Source organism: Epinephelus moara, chromosome 16 (assembly GCF_006386435.1).
Source record: "Epinephelus moara isolate mb chromosome 16, YSFRI_EMoa_1.0, whole genome shotgun sequence".
Lineage (NCBI taxonomy): Eukaryota > Metazoa > Chordata > Actinopteri > Perciformes > Serranidae > Epinephelus > Epinephelus moara.
Window position 1 is genome coordinate 37,064,277 of NC_065521.1, and position 27,081 is coordinate 37,091,357.

Consider the following 27,081-nt stretch of genomic DNA (forward strand, 5'->3'; position numbering starts at 1 on the left):
ACTGCCTCGAACAGTTATTTTGTTTGTGTTTTTGTGTGACTTTGGCGTTTAAAAGGGTGAGTTTGGAGTCCTCAGAGTCACACAATAACACAAACAAACTAACTGATTGAAGCAGTGGTAGACTAGCAGCTCCTGTGTTCAGCCTGCTAAATTAATGTTTTTGTCAATGGAGTCTGGTGCCTTTGACAAGAACATAGATGAAGAACTGAAGCTGCTAACGCCTTTCTTGTCGGAACGGGCAGTCTGACAGAAAGGCAAAGCAGTAAAAATATTCTCAAGATAGTGTTAACTTAAATTGATATTGATTTTTTTAGGTGACTAAAATACATTTTGTTCCGACCCCTATTAAAGCAAAACATTGGTGAGCTTCTGTGTCGGATATCAAACTGGTGGTGTACCGACTGACATCTACTGTATCTAATACACTGACAGTGGATCAGTACCCTACAGAACGCCACTTCAACAGATCAAAACTATCCCTTTAATGAAGGCCCATGATATACAACTCAATTATACACCCATCAGCCAAACCATTAAAACCACTGGCTGGTGAAGTGAATAACATTGATCGTTTAGTTACAGTGCAATCCTCTTGATGCCACTTGACATGCTACACCCACCAAAACGACATTACAGACCAAGTCCACTCCCCTACTGGCAACTGCACTCCCTGATGGAAATGCGCCCCCAGGCAGGACAGTGCACCATGCCACACCACAAGAAAGTGCTTAGGAATGGCTCGGCAGACGTGACTAAGCTCAAGGCGTCAACCTGGCCTCCAACATCCCCAGATCCTAATCCGAGCGAACATTGATTGGGCATGCCAGTACCTTTCCTCACAACCCACAGGACTAAACGGATCCGTCGACAATGCCTCGGTGCCAGATAATAGGACATGGAGAGTCTACGGTGGAGAAAGGCTCCACCATAGATCGGACTTGGCTCTGACCCATTGAGGCCCGCACAAAGGACCTCTGGGTTCTGGTTTGTCCTACAGTTGCATGATCACATTGGGATCCGGGGAATTTGAAAGCTAGGTTGATGCCTTGAGCTCTTTGTCACGTTCCTTGGACCATTCCTGAGCAATTTCTGCAGTGTGGCATGGTGCACTGCCTTGCAGAGGGGCTACTGCCATTGGGGGTACTGTTGCAATCAGTGGGGCAGCAGAACATTGCATTGTAATGAAATGATCGATGTTATCCACTTCACCTGTCAGTGGTTTTAATGTTTTGGCTGATCAGTGTATATATGTATAGTAGGGGCCTCCTGCTCCGTCTCTCTCTGAGACGAGGGGCCTTTGAAGACCCCTGATCTAACATTTCCCATCTTCTCAGACATTCAATTAAACAGACGGCAGTCCAGATTTGATGTAAAATTTTTATAAAAATATCACAGGTGTGTCAGTGCCTTCACATTTACAGGGAGAAAAGTCGGCTTAAAGCAAATATCAGAGTAATATTTAAAATACCGTACTTGTCGGATTGAGTGGATTGAGTACGTCTGAAGAGACTGAGCACTTGTTCTCAGGCATGAACAAACATTCAGACTCTAATCTAAAACACTAAGTCTTAGTCAAGAAGCAAATCCTTTGACGTTCTAGATTTAAGAAAGATAAAGACAGAACGTGAAGACAATCTGATAGACTCTCGTTTGATTCTTCCATCAGAGTCAGTCACATACATGTAAATGCATCATTTAAAGCAGCAGTGTGATAAAAACTTTACTTAAGGATACATATTTAATATACTTTATCATTTAATCTAATATGAAATTTATAGAGAAGTGTTTTCCTTTACAGTAACACGTGAAATACCCTGATTCTAAACTTTTATTTTTAATACTGAAGAGTGAAAGAGTTTTTCAAATGTTCACAAATACTAATAAGACCTTCTCTAAGCAAATCAAATAATTCAATTTAAAGAAAATTATCAAAATAACACAAAACAAAATACAAACACCATTAGGAAATTTCACCACAAAAATCAGTTCATAGATTCATTTTCTTTATCTAAAATTCACAAAAGGGGGAAATTTTACATTATAATTGCTGCCTTGTCATAACCATAGCCTGTGCTCTTTTCATTCAGAAGTAAACTCTTTGTTGTCTTACACATGCTCAAGAGACACGCTCTGTTATAAAGGATACGTCTGGTTATCTTCTTTGCCAACAAATCCCATGAAAAGACCAAAACCATCAAGTAACTGACTCTTCTAACAAGTGTTGCCTCTGTAGCTGCAGCCTGATATCTATCTGTGTCATAAACCTCCCCTGCTGTCCAAAATGCATCAGTAAGCCACTGTTTCACTGGGTGACATCTTCCTTCATTGCAATGAACGTGGGCACTGTAGTTTATTTTGAGTCAATCCCACGTACGCCGTCCTGGCGCCGTATATACTCACTGGAGCACGACGTGTATTAATACGCTGCTGAAAATAGTTCCCAATAAATCTGCTAAAACCTACAGTGCTCTCATGTTTTAGAAAATCAGCCTTTTTTTAAAATGTGAGCATATAGAGTGGATTGTCTGAGAGTCACAGACAGGCTGCGGGAAGTCAGAACGTTTTGAGATGAGCTAATATGGGAGCCCATTGGGGACTTAATTAAAATAATAATGTAAACTTCAAAATGAAAATGTAATTCCACAATAGCATTTTAATTTTCCATATATGTATGTTATCTGAGAAAAGATCCAAATGCAATAATCCAATTTTCATTTTCACATTAGTCTTTAAAATGAAATTTCAGATTCCGTTTTCATTTCTATTTTTAAAAGCCAAAAAAACTGCGTTTTAAATTGTGCCCTAAATAATGCTTGCATAAATGGACAACTGGACTACATTGTTCATATTAGGGGTGTGCCATATCATCTCATAATATCGGTATTTTTTTTAATATCATATGAAGAACTAATATCGTGATACTCTTGATATTTCAACTTGACATACTGACATCATACTGTTACCCATGGCAACAAAAAGCATGGCTGAAAGCGAAATTATTACCGACTCTGTGTGGTTAGGGGTTCGCCCACCCCTTCTTCATGTTGCATTTAAATTTTTTTAATTTGATATAACATTCAAAATATTGTCCACTGTTCAGCAGGTTAAGCCTTTGAAAATAAAATGTTGGATGTCATTTTCATTTTCGTTTCCATTTTGACTTAAATATTGTAAGCATGAATGGAAAATCAGATTAGATTGTTTAGACTGGATTTTAATTAAATAACATTTGAATTTTGTCCACTGCACAGCAGAATACAACTTTGAAAAATTCAGTCATTCAGTTGTTTAATTTCTACAATAATACCTCAATTAAAAGCCTAGTCCCAATTTAATGCCCAGTCTCTTTTACTAGCCTTGTGTTGCTACACATTTTGACAAATAAATGCCTGTCTCAATTAGAAGCCTGGTCTGGTCGCCAAGAAGTTCATTTTTATAGAAATTCTTTGGATGTATAAAACCCGGATTACACAATCGGACCACTTAGGCTAACATTAGTTAGCTGTTTATATCACACATACAAGAATAAATGTTTAAACGTTTGTCAATATTGGAGATGCCACACATCCTTAGCTCAGTTCATTTCATTTTACTGAAACCATGAGCACCAGAGAAGACTGTAATTCATTCAAAACTGCCAGCATGACGAAGGAACAAGTGGTGACGCCTTTACTCTGAAGCTGCCACAAAGTCAGAATATGTGTCTATTCCTTGATTACCTGTCAAGTTACTTATATTCCTTTAGTCTGCAAGGGTCGTTAGTTCAAAAGAATCAGAAGTGTTTTTCATAAAAATGAATCCGAGTTGTGAGTATTGTTTTAACAGGATAAAGTGATGTTGTGTCAGTGTGCCAGATGCCGTAATCCTCGAGTGTCATGAAACAAGTGTCACAACGTAACACAATTCATATCTTATTCAAAGACTGATTTTTATACAATATTCATACTGGTTCAAATAAACAATTTGACTCTATTTCCCATACTTGCTGAGCAACAGTTTTGTGTAAGGCCTGTCCCAAATATAGGCCTGTTGAGTTCAGTGATCTTATCAAATAATAGCCTGGGCTCGTAAAATGCCTATATGAATATGTGAAAATGCAAATTAGATTATTGTATTTCATTTACATATGCGGAAAATTTAATTGCTATTTGGGAATTACATTTTCATTTTCAAGTTTACATTATCACTTTAATAAAGTCCCCTGTGGGCCTCCGTACACTAAGGTACTGTTTGTCTTTTCAAGGGATTTGTTTGTTGAAAATAGGAATATAGCACATAGAATATCACCAGCCTCATCCTTCAAACCTAAAAACTATTATTGTAAAACACTTGAGGTGAGGGGGGAAACCACATCTGGAGGACATCTGCCACAGTCGACGCTGAAACCTAGATAATGGGCTCTATCATGTGTCCACAGAAAGGAGCAGCCGATCTCCACCATGCTGATAGGTATTGATTGCGACTCACAGTGAGACATCGGTAACTGCTGTCACAACATGAGGGCTTGACAACTGCAGCTCAGATAAAAAGGATGAGATACGGAGAGAAGGGAGGGGTGAGGGAGCGGGCTATCATTTCATGGATATCAAAACTACGTCCCCAGCAGGTTAGACTAATAGATTACCCAGCCAACATGCGGCGCAACCTGAACACTGCGCGTTGGTTTATTGTTGTATACAGGTTGATTCGGTTCTCTTCGGTCTGATGCGGAATAAAGTCACAGTGCAGAAGTGGAGAACCAGCCTTACATCTCTCATTATTGCTTCACTTTCTCTGCTTCTCCTGTTATTAGAGAATGAGGCGGTACAATATCCAGCATCCAAATGTGACCCAGTGGCTTGTCCAGCTCAGCTCTGACCACTTCTGAATGGTATGATGGGTTATATCGTCCTGTAGGGGGCAGCACATGCTATGTAAGCTCAATGGGACAATGCATAGACACAAACCTTTACTTGTTTATACCTTTCATAAAGATATACCCCCCTTTTTCTTCTTTACAAATCATCATTTATTCCTTCTGACTGTCTGAACAGAATCTACAACCACCTCTACACAGAAATAATTTTATGGCCGTACACTTCTCTCCTTTGAACTATAAATACTGCAGCTATGGTTACATTCCTACACAGCACTTCACATGTTCGTATGTCACATAGTGTGCTGTACATTTTATGAGTACAGAGCGGATAAATATAGTCGCATATATCCATCTACACATCTGTGACCTCACCTCATCCTCCTCCATGTAGTCCACACTGGAGTTGAACACAGAGCCCAGGTACGTCAGGTGGAGTATTGCCAGTGCACTGAATGCTATGTTAATCACATACACCCATAGCTCCTGCACAGGGACACAGAGTAAGAATAACGGACATATCAATAGTTTTTCTTGATGTCTTGATGAAATAGATTAGCTAAGTGTTTGAATGTTGAACTCTTAAACTTCCTCTACCAAGCATTAACTTTGTTTGTTGCTGGTGAATATTTAAACTTAGGGAGAAATACTTATAATCTGAAACCACATTTTCAGGGAAGCTGACATATCATTGCGATCAGCAATATGTTGCAGGCTGCTTTTCCTGGGCATAAATCATTATTCCCCCTCCCGGCTGCTCTTGATGTGTGTAACCAATATAACATAAGGGATTTTTGCCGGGCACTATGCCAGTAAATTCCCAAAATACATCAACTAGCAGCGCATGGCAGACCACGGGGGCTGCTGTATTTTAAGTGCTGCAGTTGTTTTTTTCCTAACATTAAAACCTGACGTACACACGACTTTGGCGAGACATATATCAATGTAATGATTAGAGTATTTTTCATGTTGTCTAATGAGAGTCTCTGTGCCTGCTGATGAACTTTATCATTATTCTTTCTTGTTACTAAATCAAAGGGAAAAAATTATAAAGGGCTTCATATTTTTTAATTCATAAATATATGCAGAGTAAAAATAGAGACCACATTTTTTTCTGAATGTTAACTAGGCCAGAAGATCTACTAGGTAGTGCCCCCTTTGAGCACCTCCTGCTCTGAGAGGAAGTGCCAACGATGGCAGTGCAATGACCATTTGCACAGATAAATTAGTTGGAACAAAACCATGATATGTATTAAACATGGACATAACACCACAGGCCTGTGGTTGGTGCAGAGATTTCTATTTGTGCAGCATGAAGCATGTATTGTACATGTAGTAAAAATAAAAACATTTAAAAATGAACTGTAACTAAACAGAAATAAGAATGAAAATAATAAACATCCTACAAATGAATGGAAAAATAAGCAACTGTAAAAACACTGTGAGGTTACATTTGGAGCTGCATTATGTTTCTCTCTTAAAGGAATAGTTTGACATTTTACTGGCTTTTGACTCTTCTCTAAACATGAAGTCAGAACCAGGAAATTCTTAGCATACCTTAGAATAAAGACTGGAAGTAGAGGGAAACGGCTGACCTGGCTTTGTCTACTTTAAAGGTTAAAAAAAAGTGAGTGTAACTGTGCCCAGCCAAGAAACAGTCCAGCACATAATAATGGTGCATTCCATTTGCACTAGGAAACCGGAATTTCCGACTCCCTCATCAGAAATTTCAACTGAAACGCCCCCCTGAAGTCTGATATCCATCTCGGAATGTCGGAAGAACCTCATAAACCTTGACCTTAAAATCCAAGATGGCTGCTAGTAGTAATAAACTGTACACTTCTGTCTTCTGTCTTATTAAAGGAGTGGTAATTCCTTTTCCAATGTCTGTGGACGTGCATTGTGGACATTTATGTGCACAAAAGCATAATGTGTTGTCAATGTAATGTGTTAGATATTTTGTGGGGTTGTATGGGATTTTTTATCATAGTCAGTCTATTACATACAGTAGATGTGAGTCGGCACGCCCCCAGTTTGGAGAAGGAGGCAGGAGTACCGCCACGGAAGCTAAACATATTTTAGCCACTTAAAAATAGTCCCACCTTAAAAAAACAATATAATTTTAAGTGTATGGTATATTGAGAGTATTTTTTACTGCTTTACCTCTCTGTCAGACAGCCCATTCTGACGGGAAAGCTGTCAACAGCTTCAGTTCTCCGTCTATGCTCTCGTCAAAGCCACCAGACTCCATTGACAAAAACAGTAATTTTAGCTCACTGAACCTGGGAGCTGCTGGTCTACCTCTGCTTCAGTCAGGTAGTTAGTTTGTGGTATTGTGTGACTTTTGGGAATCTGAACTAAATCTTTTAAATGCCAAAGTCACACAATAACACAAATAAAATAACTGTTCAAGGCAGCAGTAGACCAGCAGCTCCTGTGTTCAGCGATGTAAAATCACTGTTTTTCTCAATGGAGTCTGGCGGTGAAGAGAGTGACATAACGGCTTCATTTTCCCTTTGGAAATCACTGTCTGACATTAAGGTAAAGCTGTGAAAATATTCTAAATATAGCATACACTTAAACTGATATGACTGACCGCTAGCTGTTTCCCCCTCCTTACACTCTTTATGCTACATTAAGCTAACAGTGTTCTGGCTATAGATTCATATTTACAGTAGTGTACATATTTTAGAGACATGAAAGTGGTATTTATCTTCTCACCAAATACTCAGCAGGAAAGAAAATAAGCATATTTTGTGAAAAATGTCTAATAAATTACTCAAATAAAACCCACTGATGAGCCCGCAGCTAATCTTAAATGACTGTTAACAGAGGACCTCCTCTCTGAAAAGGAGGCTAAAGGTGAGCATTACCTTTTTGTTCCGGTGAGTGCAGTTTGGCTGACATTTCCTTGACAGTATACAGGCATTAAAAATGTCTGCAAGCCTCTTCCGCAACACTGAAACACAAAACAAGGCCAAAGCATTAAAATAAAGCCAGAGGAAGAGCTCTTTTTTTCCAGCCATAAGAGGTAAATTACAAGCACTGCAGTGAACAGAAGCAGTGTGTAATAGCGGGCGCAATTAACCATTAACTGCAAAGCTAAGCACCTTTTTTAAATGGAAAGGTTCTAATGTGGAAAAGAGACGACATTAGGCAGACGCTCACCGTGCTCAATGTACGTGATGAACCCGAGAGATATGAGTACTGCACCCAGATGAAAGCTCAAACCCTGCCAGACACAACAGTTAGAGTCTAAACAATCCACTTGTTGAAACAAACACACAACAGTACACAGTATATGAGGTATGATCGCTTATGTAAGATGTCCACATGGTACTCACATGCAGCAGGGCACTTGCTGTATACGTCACCATGATGGCGGAGAACGTCCCAAATTTGAGAGCACTCTTAAAAACATCTGTGAGATGAGAGCATCAGCTTGCTTTAGAGTGTCTGTTTGAATGAGCCATTACCACGGCGTTCATAATGAGAAGAAACAGCAAAGAACAGCTGCTGCCATCAAGCAATCACTGTTAACATTATAACTCACAGGTGTGCAGGAAGCGAGACATGGGCAGATTCCATGATGTTACCACCTCCACCATCGACCGGGGAAACTCTATATTCAGTGGCTTGGATACAGTCATGTCCCTACAAAAGAGAAGAGGGGGCTGCTTAAAAATGTGAATAAAGAGAAACACACTTTATGTTACAGCTGTAGTTGGTAACATGTATATAAATAAAATAACATATTTGCTGAAACTATGCACACAATATTACACAAGACAGATAATCTGTGTAAAAAAACATGTTACTCTGCCTCTTTGTAGTGCTTGTATTGGCATTTGCAAGAATCCACCGAGTCTCAACGAAAACAACCAATCAGAGCCGAGGAGTCTCTAACAATCATGTCAATTACTGCTTGTGAACTGTGGTCAAACTGTCAAACAAGGCAGCGCTGAACAAATATGAACAAGGATTCTGTTATTGCATTGCCTATTGCCTAAGTGCGCATTCCAATACTCTTACTACCATACTATATAGCACGCCAGAAAATGATTTACTATGTCCTAATGCAGTATTTATAGTTCAATGCATGCGTGAAATGCAGTATGTCAAAAATACCAGGATGTTCTACTACGTCTGGTCCGATTTTGCAGTATGCAAGCCAGCATGCTTTTCTGGCTATTCTGACCCACAGTCCTCTGTGCAACCGACGATACGTCACATTGACTGAGCTGATTGACAGCTGATTGACAGCTGTCAGAAGTCGCAATGATGGATGAAGGCGCATTCAGGTGACTGATGACCAGTCGAATAGTAATAATAGGAATATTGACTGTTCAAGTAAACAAAATAATCATAAGTATCACAAACAACAAAAGGACATGACTATGAAAATGACAACGACAGAGAAGTGTGGATATAATTTCACTGTCGCAAGTACAAGATGTTAGAATCTACAATCTGTGCAGGTAGAACTTTAAAGTTAAACTACATACATTGCAAATCACAACAGCAGAGCTCTCCGGGTGAACTCGGTAATTGTTCTATCTCCAAGGTAACGGATGTAAAAGCAAGAGGGACAAAGTTCAAGGCCTAACAGCTGATGCAGTAACAGAATCCTGATTCATATTTGATCAGTGCTGCCTAGTTTTACAGTTTGGCCACAGTTCATGAGCAGTGACTGACATGATTGACAGCTGTGTTAGAGACTCCTCGAGCTACACTCCTTTCGAGACCTCACAAAGTCGTACTCTCTCCCTGGCTCCTCATGGTTCTTCTACCTCTGACTTCGTACCGCCTTAAAAAAATATGGAGTACCATGGGACTCTCCCAAAGTTTCCCATCTCCTTGTAAAATTTATGTACTTGGCTCAATTGTCCGGGTTTGTATCCTCATTGTATTATAAATTATTGACACATAATCTTAACCACCTATGTATTACATTGGTATGGGACAGGGATCTGAACAACCTTAGATCTGACCTGGACTGGCCTAGGATATGGAATAATGTCTTCTCCTCTTCTAAGAACTTTGCTTTCTGGTTTTTCGGTTATAACCCAAACGTTATATTGCCATCTGTAACAAAACAAATAATCATGCTGCTTCGACAGCTGCAAGGAAGACAATTCTTAAAAGCTGGTTCAAACCAAGCCCTGTTGTGAGCAGAGTCTGGGCTGTAATGTTATATGATATTTGTCTTCTAGAAAAATCTACAGTGAAGGTTAATGGTGCAAAACCTGAGACACTTTCCACCTGGTCCCACGCCACTGCTCATGCCCATAAGCTGCTCAAACATTCAGCTCTCACTCTAATTTTTGCATTCAAAAACAAAACAAAAATAAGTCAAAACTGTCTGTTGCTCTTTGGTTTGCTTTTTGTTTATATTTCATCATTATTATTATTACTTTTTTTTAATTAACTTACTTCATATTTTTTACTTCCTATCAGTGTTTTATTAAATTTTTACCTCTGTACTCCGCTAGGTACTGTTAAATGAGAAAATTAATTTAAAAAATCATTACCAAAAAAAAGAGACTCCTCGGCTCTGACTGGTTGTTTTCCTTACACCATGGTAGATTCTAGCAAATGCCATTAGAAGCACGAGAATAACCTGAGGCCATACTCACAAAGCTTTTCAGTTATTCTGATAAGGACTGCTGTTATTGTTGTTAGGCTATTCATGTAATATGTAATTTCAAAGCTCTTTTTGTGCCTTTATGATGCACATCAGATCAACATGGAGATAGATATAGGGCTGAGTCACTGATCTCTTTTATGTCCCTTTTCAAAACATACTTTTATTGGGGAGCCTTTCCTGATTTTACTTGAGTTTTGCATTCATTTAGACTGTCTTTAATCTCCTCAGTATTTAGATACTTGTGTTTTTATCAGCTCTTTTGAAAATCATTGTTTTCATGTGTTGTCTGTTTTAATTATTGACATATAAAGCACACTGCAGACTGCAGAGGCAATCAGAATTTGCCCTATTGCAGCGTTAGAGGTCAAGGACAAAATTCCATTCATTGCTGCAGTGTTATCATGCTTTTTCCAACACTTGGGACATATACCTTCAAGAAAAAATCACTTTTAAAAATGGTCCCTTCAAATTGGCACTACAGTCAAATTTTGGGGGTCTGGCTTACTGACCATGTACTCTAGAATTATCCCTTTACAGTTAAGACTAGATCCAGGTAAAGGTGCAAGTTATTTAGGGTAAAAAAAAAACCTGTTAGGAGTATAGAGGAGGACTTTGCAGGTGCTTAAGAGTTTCTGAAGCAGAGGAGAAAATGGCAGAAGACAAAGAGGCAGGAGAAATATTCTCCAAATGCTGAATGACAGTGAGTTAATGAAACGCCACAGATTAGATCATGCAGGGATAATGTTTGTGGTCGATCTCATTAGAGATGCGCTCACATCTCTCACCCAACGCTATAACGCCAGAAATGAAAGTGATCACAACACTGAGATATTTGGCAACTGGAAAAAAAATGCAACAGTGCAGCAGTGATGATTTGGGTCTGTCTCAGCCTTCCATCAGCAGAGTGATCACACTAACAATGACAACACTGCTACTGTGTCATATTGTGGTGCAGTTCATTTCATCTCCACTGGGTGTCCACACTTTGCAGGCTCACAAAATGACAACCAATCACATCTTTTAAAAGACAATGTCACACCTAGCAACAGAGTCAACCACACCTCCTCACCAAGGTAAAAAGTCTCTGTCCCTTCCTGCTCAGAGAATATTCCTAAATCACTCCTAAGCAAGGACTCCCTGCTAGAAATGTTTAGACTAAGTTAGGAACTCCCTGACAGAATATTTATGAATACAGACCCTAGTTTTTCCACACTATCTGTCACGTTGTGCTGTGCAGCTGCAGTGACAGTTTCAGCAAGTATGACAAAAGGTTATTTTCATAATAGATACCGACTGTAGCCTTAAAACTGAACATGCAGTTCTCACCATTTGAGGTTTTCCTTCTCCTCGGTGAAGCCTGCTCCAGCCAGAGTAGTCGTAGTCTCGCTCAAATAACCGACAAAATAATTGCTGAAGTGAAAAGACATCGTGTTCTCGTACGCCAGCAGCCACCTAATGCATTGACATTAAGAGAAGAGGAAGACACAGACAGACTTTACATTCCAGTCTCGGGTTAAATCGAATCGAATGAATCATAGCACAACACTAAAGTACATACTTTGCCGTTGTACCTCTGAGAAGCAACAGAATAAAAGAGAGAAAGTGTAGCAGTTAATGTTAGTAATTAAACTCATATAAGTGTTTTATTGATTTGCCGTGTGATGATCTACGTCTCATCACGCTTTTCAAGATGGTGAAACAGTTGTGGTGAATGAGAGGGTGAGGTGGGTGTCCTGGTGCAAATGTGGCTGCACAGAGAGGAGGTCTAGGTTGTAGTTTTTGTTTCAACAATACGGATGTTGATCCAGGACCATCATTGACATGTTAATGTCGACATGAACAAATTATCCAGAATCAGTGTGATGATGATGATGGTATCCTATCCAGGATCAACATGGGAAAAAAGGAAGGAAATGTGTTCATCGCAGGACTTTGCAACTGAAAAATGCTTTTATCCTTACTCTTTGTTACTGAACAGTAGGGATGCACCGAAATGAAAATTTGTGGCCGAAGCCGAATATTATTAAACGCTTGGCCGAATACCAAGTACCGAATACTGAATATCATTGTTTAGTTTTTCATTAGTTTTTGCAGATGAACCCCCTCCAGATTAGGGTTGTCATGGTACCAAAATTGGGACCCGCTGTACGATACCAATGAAAANGGTGGGATTCGCCTTTCGTTTCTGCTGCTGGTTGAAATCTGTAGGCTGCTTGCACAGCGTGCTGAATGATTTAAGCCTATTTTGCTCGCTCAAAACTATTTTTAGTCGCAAATGCGAGTGCCGTGAGGGACAGATCGCCACACTACTGACATTTTATTCCGCCCGTCATGGCACGCCGTTTGATTGCGTTATCAAAACGCCGCTATTATTCGGCCTTGCTTTTAACTTATTCCACCGAATACCGAATGTGTGTTTTTTTGCAATATTCGGCCAAATATATTCGGTTACCGAATATTAGGTGCATCCCTACTGAACAGCTTACTTGTTAGCATAGCCTTCCTACTTATCAAGCTAACTCGCTAACATTCTCATCTATTGGCAAGTTTACTCATTAGCATAGCCATCCTAGTTAGCAGTAGCTTAGGTTTAGGTTTTTTTGTTCAATGTTCCTAAGGATTTTGTTTAATTGTACTAACTTCAATTTGGAAAACTAGCACTGACTAGGACCCTACTCGTGCCCTCTAGTGGCGGGATAGCGCGTTGCATATCCGACCAAGAACTGACTGAACTTCAGTATTGCTGCATTGCTGCCGACCAGGAATTCTTGTGTGTTTCCAAAATCAAGCAAACCCAAAAGCATAATCTACCATAATCTACCGTAATAGGAGCATCGTTGACCCGTTTACAGGTACAAAAAAAAAGTTGTCTACCATAATGTTACTCTCTACATTTTGAAATAAACACATTATAAGCACTACTTAATATGACCAAGATGCCTAAAAGTAAAAATAAGGCTGTTTTCATCAACTTACAAGCAAGTGCGCGTCAGACATACTGTAAGTGAATGGGTTTTCTAGTCGGAAAGGTAATGCCCTCATGCCCCACTAGAGGGCGCATGAGGCTTAACTTCAGCATACCACAGGAGCCAATCAGTCAGTGTCGTCACTCTGGCATTGTAGGGTCCTAGCTCTGACTAGCCCATCATCCACTGATGATGTCAGAGCGCTGTGATTGGTTAAACACAATGTTAGTCCAGGAACGCAAGTGGCGATATTGATCCAGGAGCATGTCCCACTTGGCAAAATTATGCCGTGCAGCGTGCAACACTTAACTTACTGCATTCTGGTGATTTTTATGCACCAAATTGCACAATTTCTGGCTCAATTTCTGGTGTAAATGTCTTTCATTTTATCAAAATAAAGTCCTCTGCTGCTTTAATGTTTTTATTCAGGGGGACAAATGCACGTTCTTAATATTGAGGGGGATGTGGCCCCTGCATCCCCCCTTGAAATCTACACCTATGGAGTGGGTAATGATGTAATAATGTGGATACATGCGTGAAGGTGAAGGGGTTGCATAACTGGTGAACAGAAAAAATAAGCATGCATTCAAGAATAAAGAAGGTAGAGGGCATGCCTGCAATGTTGAGTATCAGAAACACTGAGGTGGACAGTTAATTACCTGATCTTCCTCCTCTTTTTGCTGTAAACAAAGCAGGAAAAAAATTAAGCCGTAAGCTATCCAAGCCGGGGAATAAACAGGGATTTTGATTTGTTTATCTCTACGTTGTTAAACTCACCCTCGTAGTAGCTTGTCTCCATAGACAGGTATGAAGTAAGGGAAGAGGTAGGGAGCCACACAGTTGGAAATAACAAGGCAGACCTGGCTCTTCACCCAGCTAACAGACACTTTTAAAAGCCACGAAAAGCTCTGAGGAGAAGAGAGAACCAAAGATTTGAACAAATAGCAGCTAGTCTCTTTTAAATAATCCTCACCCCTCGCCCAACCTCTCATAGATACTGTATCACACTCACCAGCTTACGTCCCTCTAAAGCGTCTTTGTAGCTGTTGAAGCTGATCCAAGGACCAAAGATGACTGTGCCCACAAAGTAAATATAGCCCATGAACTCAATGGGTGAGGGTACACTGGTCACGACACCTCTGTCCAGATCGAAGGCCAGAGAGATGGCTTTCATGGCAACCACCATCTGTGAACCTAGAAACAGCAGCAGCAAGACCGTTATCATAAAGGTTAATCGAGAATGATCACATTTATTGTTTTCATCTTTTAGAAATGTGTGAAACATTGCTAAAAAACATCCTCAGCCCACCTCTCATCTTGTGCCAGTTGGTGGTGTCCATCATGTGCAGCTCCCTGATAAAATTGGACAAGAATAGCTTCAGTTTTAATGTAGTTCTCGCCACAAATTACACTTCATTGCAACACTGACTTTGCAAAGTGTTCACTTCAAACACAGGCTTGATGTGCGCCGCTGAGCTGTCAGGCATCAGAGGCTGACTCTCTTACCCCAGCAGCAGGTAGATGAGCACCGTGATGGAGAGGAAGGTGCCTCGGATGGTGGAGTGGCGGCACAGGAAGAGGAAGAGGTAGCAGAGAAGGCTGAGGAGGACCACCCATATCATGTGAAGCTCGAAGAACAGGTAGAGAGTGTAGAAACCTCCCGCCACTGTGCTCAGGTGTTTCACAAAGGAAGGGAGGCCTGACGAGGCAAGATAAAGAAATATTAGATGGTGGTTATGATGATGCAAGTGATGCTGTATGAAGGGTGAATAACACTGAGTGGGCACAAAGTAACTGGACTCTCACCCAACATCCAGAGAAGCCGACACAGCAGGCAGATAACCAGCAGCTGCCATACTTGCTCCAGGCCCTGCTGAGCTGTAGGCAGCAGGCAGCCATGAGCAAGCTCCTGGAAAAACTTCTGGCGGCTGAATGCTCCCATCACTAGACTTGAAAGCAGAGGGAAGCCATTTTTACAGCAACAAAAAATACCTGTACTGCCAGTGTCAGCATATATATATATATATATATATATATATATATATACATACATACAGTATAGATACTGTATCTATGGCTGTAACGCACTAGTACAACATACTGTATGTGTCCTGCACTTAAAGGAAACGTTTATCCAAAATGAAAGATACATATTTTTCCTCTTAACTGTAGTGCATTTATCAGACTAGATTGTTCTGGTGTGAGTTGCAGAGTTAGGGTTAGGGTTGCAGCGATATACTGGTTTAAAGGTATACCATGATATAAAAGTTGATGAACGTTGAATCTCCCCTATATTTTAGTTATTTTCTAAGAGGAGACTTTTTACACGTAGTTTCATTAACAAAATGGTTTAAAGTTTCAATTACAGTAATGAAACGTTTGTTCAACCAACAATTACCCTTTCCGTTTTCATTTCTTTAAGGGTCTATTTTCTGAGACAGTTATTGTACGTCATACTGTTGCAACCCTACCAGCTGTAGAGATGTTAGCCTTCCCTCCAATATGAAGGAACTAGATCTGGGGTCTTCAACAGGGGGTCTGCAACTGCAGTGGGGTCCTAAGTTACTGCAGGGGGGCTGCCACATTACTGCATGATAATATAATGCAATTTTCTCCAGTGACTTTGTAGCGTCTGTCTGATGGCAGTAAGCTAACATTTACTTACTATTGAAACATCCTGGCCAGTTAGCTGTATTATCATCATTATTATTCCAAGTGTACAGACATTCTTGTGAGCTGCAATGGATCAGTTTGTAACGTTTTAAACAAGAGACTCTGAAAACTGTCCACCCCGAGTGCGCACAGGGTGAGGCTAATGCACCTAGTCATGTTACAACTGCTGCTGACCTAGCAGCTATAGTCAAGTGCAAATGAGAGGAGACCGGAAAATATTCAGAGAATCACCTCAAGTACAACTTAATTTTAAACAATATATGTAAAAGGAGGTCCCTGCTCCGTCTGTTTTTGAGCTAAGGGTTCCTTAGCCTGAAAAACTCAGCTATATCCTTTCTACCGCACTATACCTGCCGACCATATCACTGCACAGAGGGAAGCGTTCATCTAGGCTACTCATGGATGAGAAGCTCGTAACAGTGAAATGTAAATATTAATGGCGTCCTCCTTGGCTGAGATGTCACATTAGCTGGCTCAGTGGTGCTAGGTGAGCAGTGGATGCACGCTTCCTTTTGAGCAATGACACAGTTGTTGGCTGTACTTTGGTAGAAAGAAAATAGTCCCTGCATGAAACTGCTCACAACAAGGTCTGTGGATTATCTTGAGTAATTGATTTCTGCAAAGAGACATCGCTGTTGAGTTTTTCAAATGTATATTTTTGGCACTTTGAGCACCACAAGCTGAGTGCCATCTAGTTCTATTATACTGGAGAGAAGGCAGACATCTCTACAGCCAATATCTCCAACACTCTGCACCTCACACCAAAACAAACCAGACTGATAAAAAGCACTACAGGTAAGAGGAAGAATATACATTTTTGATTTTGGGGTGAACTGTCCCTTTAAGCACATACATGCAAACTTGCAGGCAAGCACTAACTCACTGTCAACAGACACACACTAGATCAAACTTCAAATCCCAGCATGCTCAGCACCTCACTACAAATCTGTGCAAATCCATGCAATATGTCAAAGTTTCAGTGACGGCAGGAGCATATATTTACGCTATCTTTGGCATCTAAATATATATTTAGTTTTGTACCAAATGCATCAAACTGTATGTGTAAGAAATAAATCTCTGCATGTACACACAGCACACTGACATGCTGAATTATTTAGGGCTGTATTTGTGTATTGAAGACTTCTATACAAAGCAGTATGAGTAATAGGAGACATATGCTATTCTGCAAGGCATGCTCCCTCCGCAATGCAGTCGACCAAGGGGATGAGTTGACTCACAGCTGCATTCCTACAACCGCTGCATTAACTGCACTGTCCGCTCAGCGCTGTGCCACTTGGCAGAAAGCAAAGCATCTCAGACCTGCGCTGGAAACGACCGCTAACCTTGCTTCACCTAGCCAGCGGGCTTTACAGTCTTGCTACCGACGTACTTGAGAGCGGTCCCCCAGCCCCCCACGTCAGGAGCAGCTAACTGGACGCCCCAGGCACGTCAGTTTGTTTTCCGGGGTTAAACTTACCGTCTCGGAGCAGCAGCTGGAGCTTCCTCCTCGTGTTTCTCACCCAGCTGCTTTCCCGTCCCTGTTACAGTGAGTGAAGCGCGTGTGTTGCCGCTGTGTTTTAAGCACACTCGGTCCAGATGATGCTTATCTGGATGACTCCCATTGTCACAGCATCAGCACCACTCGCCTGTCATTCAGGCAGCCAGGCGGAGACGCGACAGCCAATCAGCTGTTTAGGTCCGGGCCCGTCAGCCAATCACTGCCGTCGGGGCGCTTGAGTGACAGATGGAACAGGCAATCAGAGTTATCGCCCACCATTACCGGTGCCTGCTGGCCAATGGGATGTGTACAGCGTGCAGACGGAATCAGACAGGAGACAGTGAACTCGCATCTGGCTCTGAGATGTGGTACAAGAGGTTCTGGAGGGTGAACTGTGGGAATGACTTATAAAATCAACCTAGTTTTTTCTTTTGGGAACATTTTAAAGCCACAAATTCAAGAACAGGCAGCACTTTATATTTCTATCTTTGTAAGTATAGAAAGTTACCAAATAAAATGTTCTAAAAATGAAATGTAGGGCTGCTGAAAAACAATCTGTTAACAACTGTTAATTATATTAAATTATTAAATGACATTTTATGACATGTTATTGGTTTTATTCTTCTCTTCTTGTGTTTTAGTTGTGTTTAGTTTTATTGTACAGCACTTTGTGTTTTGAAAGGTGCTATATAAATAAATTGTATTATTATTATTATTATTATTAGAGAAGGTTCATTTATAGGGTAACTGGAGTAGTAGTACATCTGTAGATTTAAGGGCTTCCTTAAACACCAGTTAGATAGATAGGAAAAGTTTATTGAAGCCAAGGGGTGATGAGAAAAGATATGTGGCCTATATTGTTACGCCAACATTAATTTTCTATTGTAGGTCTATTTGTCCCTGTGTTGTGTGAGGTACATTGTTTTAGTTTCTGTCCGCTGTTTTTATTTGTTTGATTGTTTCAGTTTTTTGTAATGATGGAGTGATGCTGTTCGCTTGTGTATTTGTTGTGCTGTATGTAATCACCACCGGCATACACTGAGCTCCACTTCTAAATGCAAAAAAAAAAAAAAAGTGGGAAAAAAGAAAATTATGAATAATTAGTGATAATACTGAGAAAGAGAAGTGAATAAAAAAGAAAAGAAAAAACAAAACAAACAAGTAAAATATCCTCACTGGGGGTTAATAAAATAAAATAAATTAATAAAATAAAATAAAATAAAATAAAATATATGAAATAAATAAAGTAAAAATAAAAATAAAATAAAAGTAAATAGTGCTCCAATGCATTGTTATTATATGTACATGTATTTACTTTTAGCAAAATCCTTTAAAACCACACAATAATTTATGTAATACAGGCAACACGTCATCAGTTTTTTAAGGGGTGATAAGTCAACACTAATGGCTATATTGATGGTTAAAAGCATATTTACTCATGCTATAGATTAGTAATAATAAAGCTATTAATAAGAACAACATTTGGTTGTGAAAAATCCCTTTGGCTGTTGTTTCTTCTCCTCATTAATAAAGGTTAATGGATCTAGACTTTTTAATAATTAATCCGTTCTGCAGTTAGAAATGTAAAAGTCACTGATAGAGGGTGATGAGTTCTCCATTTTCTAATCAGCCAACAGAGCTGCAGTTACAAATGTCTGTAAAGGGCCAGAGTGTCAACTATAACATCAATTCTGCTCTATTAAAATGTCATTAATAAAGTGTAATTAGGATTTTGTTTTTTGTTGCAACAAACCATTACGTCTGCAGCTGTAGATGTTGATAAATGATTGAGGGGCAGATGCTGAAAGAGTAAAAACACCTGCCAGAGAGATTCATCACAACCTGGCAACCCAAATGTTCTTATAAAAGGCTGATCTGTTATGCATTTAACCATTAATAAGTGGTATTCATGTCTTAAACAGGTTCCTTATTACCAAGTGGTACTGCAGAGCATTAAAAAACATTTTTTCTATGACCCGTGCATCCAAAATAACCCTTCACGTAAAAGTTTGATTATAAATGAGCTGTAAAATTGAGGAGCAGCCTGATTTAGTTCTACTTCTAACCCCTGCTGTGGTCACAGAAGTCAAAGTACTCTTTCAGACCCACAGGCATATACAGTGACAAGAAGGCCCGTCGAATGAGAGCGTGAAGGCACCTTATTTTTATTGTACTGCTGGCTTCTTTTCTGCAATGGGATTGTATCGCAGCTCACAGAACAAGCCGGCCATCCTAATGCAATATGACATCCTGATAAAGGGGCCTGTCCGAGACAAGCGGGCAGACAGTTTTGGGTCAATTTAATGACCTCTCTAGTGCCACCATCAGGACAAATCTGAAGACACTTTGGGCCACACAATCACCCCCTGCCCCCCGAAGATTCCTCCAGTGAAAAAACGTCCAGCAAATTTAGTATAGTGATTTTATTTCTGCATATATGATTATGTTAGATAGATAATTAAGTTTAGACACATTGCACAGGTTGTCTTTCAGTTACTGTGTCCAAGTGAGAATCAGCATGACATGGACACAGTGTAGTTACAGCTACACAGCAGTACATTTAAATTGGAATTTGGTTTTACTGGAGAGTTTTAATGTCAGTGTTATGACACAACAGTGTATAAGGCACACAAAAACAGGTACAAAGTTATCATCCATTGACTGTACTGACTGAGGTGATATAAAATAAAACACACAAAATAAAAAAACAAGATTATCAGCAAGCTGATACGTTAACAACCGTTTCAGAACCTGTAGCTTCAGTCAGTGAGTGTGTTGCATCCACAGTAATGAGAATATGATGCAACGCGTTCAACTTGTCGCTGTTCACGGTGTCAGGTGGAGAAAGGGTTTCTCTCTCATTTACAGTTTGACAGATTCGGTGCTTGGTGCTTGTTGTTACAGGAAAAACAAGTGGCTTCCTCTCTCAATACACCGCCCTGCCTTCTGCCACTTCCAGACTTTAGTACACACAAGCCAACTGTGTACCCAAAATACTGGGACTGCTACAGTATCTTTATATACACATGGGGGGAAATGTTATTTCTGTGCAAACACAAATCTATAATGTTAGATAACACACACTGTCTGTGTTGTTCCTGGTCGCTGAGGTAGATAAAAACTGAATTCACTGACAGTTCTTTTCATATTTGATGCTGGATAATGATATTCATGATATCATTCATGGCACTGTGCATTTGTTTAGAGATTAAACTGGTTATTACTCTACAAACTGCTAAATACAGAATATAGCCTGCAGTCCAGATGCCACCTGGTGCAGTTTCACAATCCAGGTCAGTTAGAGCTACTGCTTACGTACAGAACAGTGTTATTACCAGACAACAGTGAAAAACACAAAGTTCACCTCAACAGTGATAAAGACGGGAACGCATCCTACATACAGAACTCTTGCTTAATAAAAACAGCAGCTTTACAAGTTTAGACATTCAAATAAATTGGTGTGTTGAACTAGTTTGGATCAAATTAAAGTGTGCAGCAACACGTTCACAGTGTACATGTTATCACAGGAACACTAAACAAAAAGTGAGACCACTTTATGCCAAACAGAGAGCATAAGTGTGGCTTACTGAGAGCAGAATTAGCCTTAAATGGTGTTGTATATGTTTTAGTCTACTGAACACACTAATATGTTTGACAGAATGTGCTATTAGCTTTATGATACAAGGCACAAGTCTTAGTGTAAGAAGTAGGGAAATGTCAAACATTAAGAATTAGTGAACAGGCCAGTTTGACAGCTGAGGTTAAATTGTGATGATTCAGTCTTGCATACTCCAAATAACGTGCTCTAACACATTACGTCAAAATATGGAAAAGCAGAGCAGCTGGAGCCGCTTGTGCCATTTTGCTTCTTTAGCCCTGTTTCCATCAAACACTTTCAGTATGGTACCTTTGGAACCAAGAGTAACCCTTCAGACATGGTACCACAGAATGAGGCTGCATGTCGACATTTTCAGAACAAAATAGAACAGGCTGCAGTGAGAGTCTCTCTCCATGGGATGTTTAAAAATAGCGGGTTTGTACATTTAGTCCTTCTCAGGCAAGCTCAGGGGTTTAGTGTTGCTGGAGTCCACAGGAACGACACTCCACAATGCTTTTCTTTTCTCCGGGTGAAGACTGGGATTTATGCCACCCCAGTTGAAATAAATATATATTAACGCTTGAAGATCCACTCATTACTAAAGGTGTATGTCATATTAAAAACTAAGGTATGGTCAAAGTTGTCACTGTGAAATTTAAGGTGTGCTGGTGGATTCACCTCATCAACTTATGCATTGAGTAACATTACAAGCTGACGTTCCACCTTAAAAGTTGCCGGCGGTTGGCTCGGTGATATAAAAAAAAATTTCTCAGACTCCAGCTGCTGTGAGAGGCAGCAAAACATCCTCTCATTTTATAGCTACAGTTTACTAATAAAACTCTCCACAGTATGAACAGTGGTTACATGAGCCTCAAAACCAGCCACAACTCACCCCTGAGCAGAGTGACCGTCCTCTATTGACCAATCAACAGACTGCAGTGTTCACAGCTCCACCTTTTAGTACCAGATCTGTGTGCTAGGTACCCCAACAGAGGGGGGACCAACCAGAAATGTGGGCCTTTCTTTGGGAATGCAAAAATATGCTACATACGAGTAGAAAGTATGCTCTCAAAACCTGAATGATCCAGGTGTTTCCCACGTCTTAATCCAAAAATGTTTCATTCAGAAAAAGGTCTAATTCAGAATATCCAAATGGAAAATGCTCTTCACATGTTCCTTATCAAGTTCTGAATATTGTCATGTATATTATTCATATGAAGGTATGTAAATGTAGTCACTGTTTTTAAAGTGACATATTTCCCTCCGCTGTTTGGATCAGAGCATGAACTCCATCTCATAAGCAGTTCTTTCCTTTTTGACACGCTCAACACTTTGCTCATGAGGAGAAATCCAAGGCCCCTCGCATTGTTCCTCCTTCACAATATTCTTCCTCTTCTTCACACCTGCTGGTTTGCTTAAAATATAATCATAATTTCTGTTAACCTCAAGAAATGCTGAGGTAAGGTACTGTGGTGAGAAAAGCTTCAGGGAGGGTGGGAGCTGTAGATTTGGTGGGGGAGGGGGCTGAATGGAGGCTACAGGATACTTGGGCAGGGGTGTCTTAAACCGAGACGAGGTAGATGATTTGCTTGAGATCCTTGGTACCGGTGGAGGTAGACGTGACACAGAGGGGAGTATTAGAAACACCGGTGGAGGGATGTCTGGTAACACTTTGGTGTGTGAGGCTTGAGATGGGGCTGGAGATTGGGCCTTATGGTTTGGGGGTATAGACGAAACAGTCATGCTGCTCTGAGCATCGTCACCCAGGTCAGTAGTCTGGCTTGGCTCTGGCTTCTCCAGCAGATGGTTTTCTGGCGTCAAATCAGCGTCTAAATTTTGAGGCTCGGGGGGATCCTCTTCATACTCAGTTACAGACTCGGCCAGTGGCGTGAATACAACATGGTTATGACGCTGACAGAATAGCATGCCACACTGGTGGCACTTCCTGCCATCTTTGACATGCAGCAGTTTATGACGCTTGAGGTTATGGCTTGTAGTGAAGGTTCGATCACAAATGTTGCACGGAAAGGAAGGCTTTGGGACACACTGGTGTTCAGTGAAATCTGCCTGACTTGTGAAAACCTTTCCACAAGATTCACAAATGACAGTGCTGTCTATTTCTTCTTCTTCTTCTTCTTCTTCTTCTTCATCTTCTTCATGATGCACCTGTCTGTGTTTTATAAGCTGTGGTACATTGGTGAAGTTCTGATTGCACTGCTCACACTGATACCCACCTGCTGGTACAAACACACGTTTTAGAAGCACAATGGGAATCCTTTTGTCTAGTACTGGATAGTCTGCTGATGGTGATGTTGTTTGTGATTTGATTGGTGTGGTTTCACTCTCAGTCTCAGCCTCTTCAGTCCATGTTTCTCCTTCCTAGGAAACACACACACAGGAGAGCCCCATCTTAAGTAAACCACAGTAACAACACATTTAAATAGACTGATTTTCTAAAAGAATTAAATGAATGCAGAAATAACAAGCAGTGGCTGCCTGCTACCTTTGGTTCTGATGGAGATAATGATGTCTGTATTTCCTCTGTCAAATCAGAGGACTGGAGGTCCACCGGAGAATCAGCTCTGTGTGGAGTAATTTCTTCTTCTTCTTCTTCTTCTTCTTCTTCTTCGGCTGTGCATCGTTGTCTTTTTATACGACTGGAGTACCTTTGAAAATAATTGAGAAAAATAATTGTGTCACGTATGTCTACTCATTAAAATGGATTGGAAAGCTTTGCATTTTTCATATGCAATAAAAATGGTGAGCAGTAACAGCCTGTGGTGTGACAGACAAGGCTCAGTTCACTAAAAAGTTGAAGCAGTTAGTTACCACACTTAATGATTTTCAATAAACAGCTAAGTTTATTTACCAACTGTTTACAGTGCCACAAATGTAATTTCATATGCAATGCTTACTTGTTTTACATGACCGAAAACCCCATATTGTGGCCATGTATGACTGAGCATTATTGTATTTCTCCTTTAAGACATGTTTTCTACAGACATGTGCAAGACATGAAGTACCATGAAAATCTGTCTGAAACAAACGACTGTCATTATTAATTGATCTACCATTTTTTTTCTTGACCTGTTGTGAAATATTCCCCTGGCAACATTTTAAAAATGCTGCATTTGCTAAACTAAATGTTTTAAAGCCCCCAATATTCATTTTATAATCATAAATGAAGAAAAGAATGAAATCCTCTCATCTAAGATGCTGAAACCAGAAAATACTTGTCATTTTTATTTGAAAAATTACTGAAACTGCTGATAAAATTGTTAATTGTCTGGCAATCAACTGATCAATTGATAAGCTTATTGTTCAAGTCCTAAATTAAAACCCCTGAATTTGTGTTTTTAAGTCAAATTACCTCCACATCAAGAGACAAAGAGCAAGACTTAGCTCGGTAATAACAAATCAGGGTGTCTCCAGGTATCAGACAGGTAAATGTAATGCTTTTTAAGACTATTTCAAGACACATTTTTAACCAAAATTAGAACAGATTTTTGGACAAATCATGTTTGACTTATATTAGTATTGCAGCATTGTAGGTAAAAGGTATATATGTGGTCTTGTGCAGAGGTAGGTGCTCTGTAAGAATACAGTTATTAGAGTGAATTAAGTTGGTCTAAATTTTGCCAACAGGTAAGTGTGAGTATGAAGTAAAATGAATATACATGTATCTATGTATGTATATATATATATATATATATATATATATATATATATATATATATTTTTTAAAAAAAACATGCGTAACATTAGAAATGTGGACTTTTACATTAAAAAAAGCTTCACTCCTTTTCACAAAAGGAAATTAAAAGACGTATAAATGAAATTAGATGTTTTTAACAGTTAAGACCTCACAAATTCAAATTTAAGACTATGTAATGACTTTTAGGGCCTTATTGTTATAAAATTGAATTTAAGACTTTTTAATGACCCGCAGACACCCTGTAAATGAGGGGATTTTTAAAAACATGTTAGTACATGTGCCTGATAGTGTAATGGAAGGTTTTGTAGTTGCTGGTTTGCAGTGGTGGAAGAAGTACTCAGATCTTGTATTTAAGTCAAAATAGCAATAGTGTAGAAATACTCTGCTAGGTATAAAATCATGCATTCAAATTTTTACTGAAGTAAAGACGAATTAGTATCAAAATATATTTAAAAGTACCAAACGTAAAATCACTCATTACCGATACATTAATGTCTACAACACTTTAATGCTGCAGCTGGTAAATGTGGGGGAAAGTTTTTCCACTATATATATTGCTGGGTAGCTTATGAATTTAACCAAGGTATTAATAAAGCTTTATCTTTATCCATAATTAGACATTTTAGTTTATTTGTTGATTATATTTTGTACTATTAGTCTGAATCCACAAAGCTATCAAATAAATATGGTGTGTCCTGGAGTACTGAATACAATATTTACCTCATAACTGTAGTAGAGTATGAGTATTAAACATAGGTATATAGAAGTAAATACTGGAAATACTCAAGTAAAGTACAAGTACCTAAACTTTGCAATTACGTAATGTTACAGTACTTCAGTAAATGTACTTAGTTTCCACCACTATTTTGCTAGCTAACACACTAACATGGCACAAGCTGTTACTTGCAGCAGTTTGACACTCTGGTGTGCTAAATGAGAGGCACAAACAAGGGTTAGCACATCACAGATGCTAACTAGCTCCCAAATTTAGGTTTTAGTTCTCACCTTTTGACTTTTTTCTTGTCAGCATATGTAAACACAGAGGGCACAAAGTCGGGACTGTCGTGGTCCATGGACGCTTCCCCTATAAAACATAAACAACACAAAAGTTTTAGGTAACTTTAGAGTTAACGTTAGCTACATTTCACTTTCACCAAAATATGTCCACCTTAACCAATAACGTTAAGTCACCTAGCATGTGGTAAAATGATAGCATGGTTCTTACCTGACTTAAAATGAGCGCCACAGATGCGGGCATTTCCATTGAGCCCCTTGGTGCTGCCGTTCACTTTCTCGATAGCTTGGAGCCATAAACGTCTCCGGTTGGCCTGAAACGGTCGAGACCCGGCTGGTATTCTGTAAAACCGTTTGCTGGTTGAAGAATGTCGACTTTTACAGCCAGATACGCAACACGCCGACATTTTAGCTTAAAACAGTTTGGAAACAGTAGTTTAGCTTCGGTTAAGGAAGTTTTCACCAGCAACAACGTTCAACTTCCGTTGCCAAGTGGCGCGCGCATCCTCGTGAATACATAAGCTGAGTTTGTAAATACAGGACGGTTTGTCTTAACGGTTAACGTTGAACCCCGCTATAAACAACCACATGTAACAGTTACCTGTTGTATTTGACATTTTAGGTAAAAACATCGGTCTTGGCAGAATGTTTGGTTTTCATTTACGTAAAATAAGAGCGTAGAAGAGAGGTTTGTTGTGCTCGTGTGTCTCTTTAGGAGCAGTGTCCACCACCACACGGTGCACTGAGGACCCCTGCTGGAGGCGGCGGGAGAAGCACTCAGAGAGCAGGCCCTCCAACAGCTCTGCTAGGTACCAGCTCCAAGTGGCTGCTGTTTAATGTACCAAAACTGCATCCTCCTACTCTGCACCATGGACAAAATTCAAAAAGATCTAAAATTGTGGTTATGGTGGTGATGTGGTTATTTTTCTCGAGAGGCCACTATGTTTGCTTCGTTGTGTTATTGTGGATTTCTGTATTATATGTTATTTTTGTTGCATTTTAAATGTGTTCCGATTGGCTGCTACGTTGGCCAGGTCTCCTTTTTTCAATCTCAATGGGGCATCCTGGTTAAATGTGTGTTGTCCAGAGAACAGGCTCCTGTTACTCATTCAGTT

At 39.8% G+C, this 27,081-nt stretch overlaps 2 protein-coding genes across 4 annotated transcripts; both read right to left on the reverse strand.

Moving 5' to 3' along the window:
• Window positions 1–1,375: 1,375 nt before the first annotated feature.
• LOC126403350 (protein-serine O-palmitoleoyltransferase porcupine-like) lies at window positions 1,376–17,786 on the reverse strand. Of its 3 annotated transcripts, none has more exons than XM_050065953.1 (15): window positions 17,619–17,786; window positions 15,275–15,412; window positions 14,975–15,167; window positions 14,778–14,821; window positions 14,481–14,662; window positions 14,246–14,376; window positions 14,128–14,148; window positions 12,061–12,075; window positions 11,829–11,954; window positions 8,409–8,509; window positions 8,200–8,276; window positions 8,024–8,087; window positions 7,729–7,814; window positions 5,231–5,341; window positions 1,376–4,890 (listed from the first exon to the last, which is right to left on the reverse strand). In XM_050065953.1, exons 2-15 carry the CDS (start codon window positions 15,408–15,410, stop codon window positions 4,789–4,791), a joined length of 1,389 nt encoding a protein of 462 aa, XP_049921910.1. In that variant the 5' UTR covers window positions 15,411–15,412; window positions 17,619–17,786; the 3' UTR covers window positions 1,376–4,788. The 3 variants fall into 3 exon arrangements, with proteins under 3 accessions (XP_049921910.1, XP_049921909.1, XP_049921911.1); XM_050065952.1 differs by having other exon boundaries at window positions 15,275–15,417; XM_050065954.1 differs by lacking the exon at window positions 12,061–12,075 and having other exon boundaries at window positions 15,275–15,417.
• Window positions 17,787–20,028: 2,242 nt separating this feature from the next.
• LOC126403267 (zinc finger protein 90-like) lies at window positions 20,029–26,723 on the reverse strand. Its single transcript, XM_050065836.1, has 4 exons — window positions 26,178–26,723; window positions 25,958–26,036; window positions 23,741–23,903; window positions 20,029–23,616 (listed from the first exon to the last, which is right to left on the reverse strand). The coding sequence occupies exons 1-4, from the start codon at window positions 26,371–26,373 to the stop codon at window positions 22,513–22,515; spliced, it is 1,542 nt and encodes a 513-aa protein (XP_049921793.1). The 5' UTR covers window positions 26,374–26,723; the 3' UTR covers window positions 20,029–22,512.
• Window positions 26,724–27,081: the final 358 nt, after the last annotated feature.

What these genes read in the sequence shown, in the direction of transcription:
- LOC126403350 (XM_050065953.1), bottom strand. Translation starts at nt 15,410, where the DNA reads ATGGGAGCATTCAGCCGCCAGAAGTTTTTCCAGGAGCTTGCTCATGGC. An exon ending in TCGGCTTCTCTGGATGTTGG is followed by an intron (nt 15,168 to 15,274) that starts GTGAGAGTCCAG and finishes TTGCCTCGTCAG; the next exon opens with GCCTCCCTTCCTTTGTGAAA. An exon ending in CATCACGTACATTGAGCACG is followed by an intron (nt 7,815 to 8,023) that starts GTGAGCGTCTGC and finishes TTTGTGTTTCAG; the next exon opens with TGTTGCGGAAGAGGCTTGCA.
- LOC126403267 (XM_050065836.1), bottom strand. Translation starts at nt 26,373, where the DNA reads ATGTCGGCGTGTTGCGTATCTGGCTGTAAAAGTCGACATTCTTCAACC. An exon ending in TGGCGCTCATTTTAAGTCAG is followed by an intron (nt 26,037 to 26,177) that starts GTAAGAACCATG and finishes TATGTTTTATAG; the next exon opens with GGGAAGCGTCCATGGACCAC. An exon ending in TATCTCCATCAGAACCAAAG is followed by an intron (nt 23,617 to 23,740) that starts GTAGCAGGCAGC and finishes TGTGTTTCCTAG; the next exon opens with GAAGGAGAAACATGGACTGA.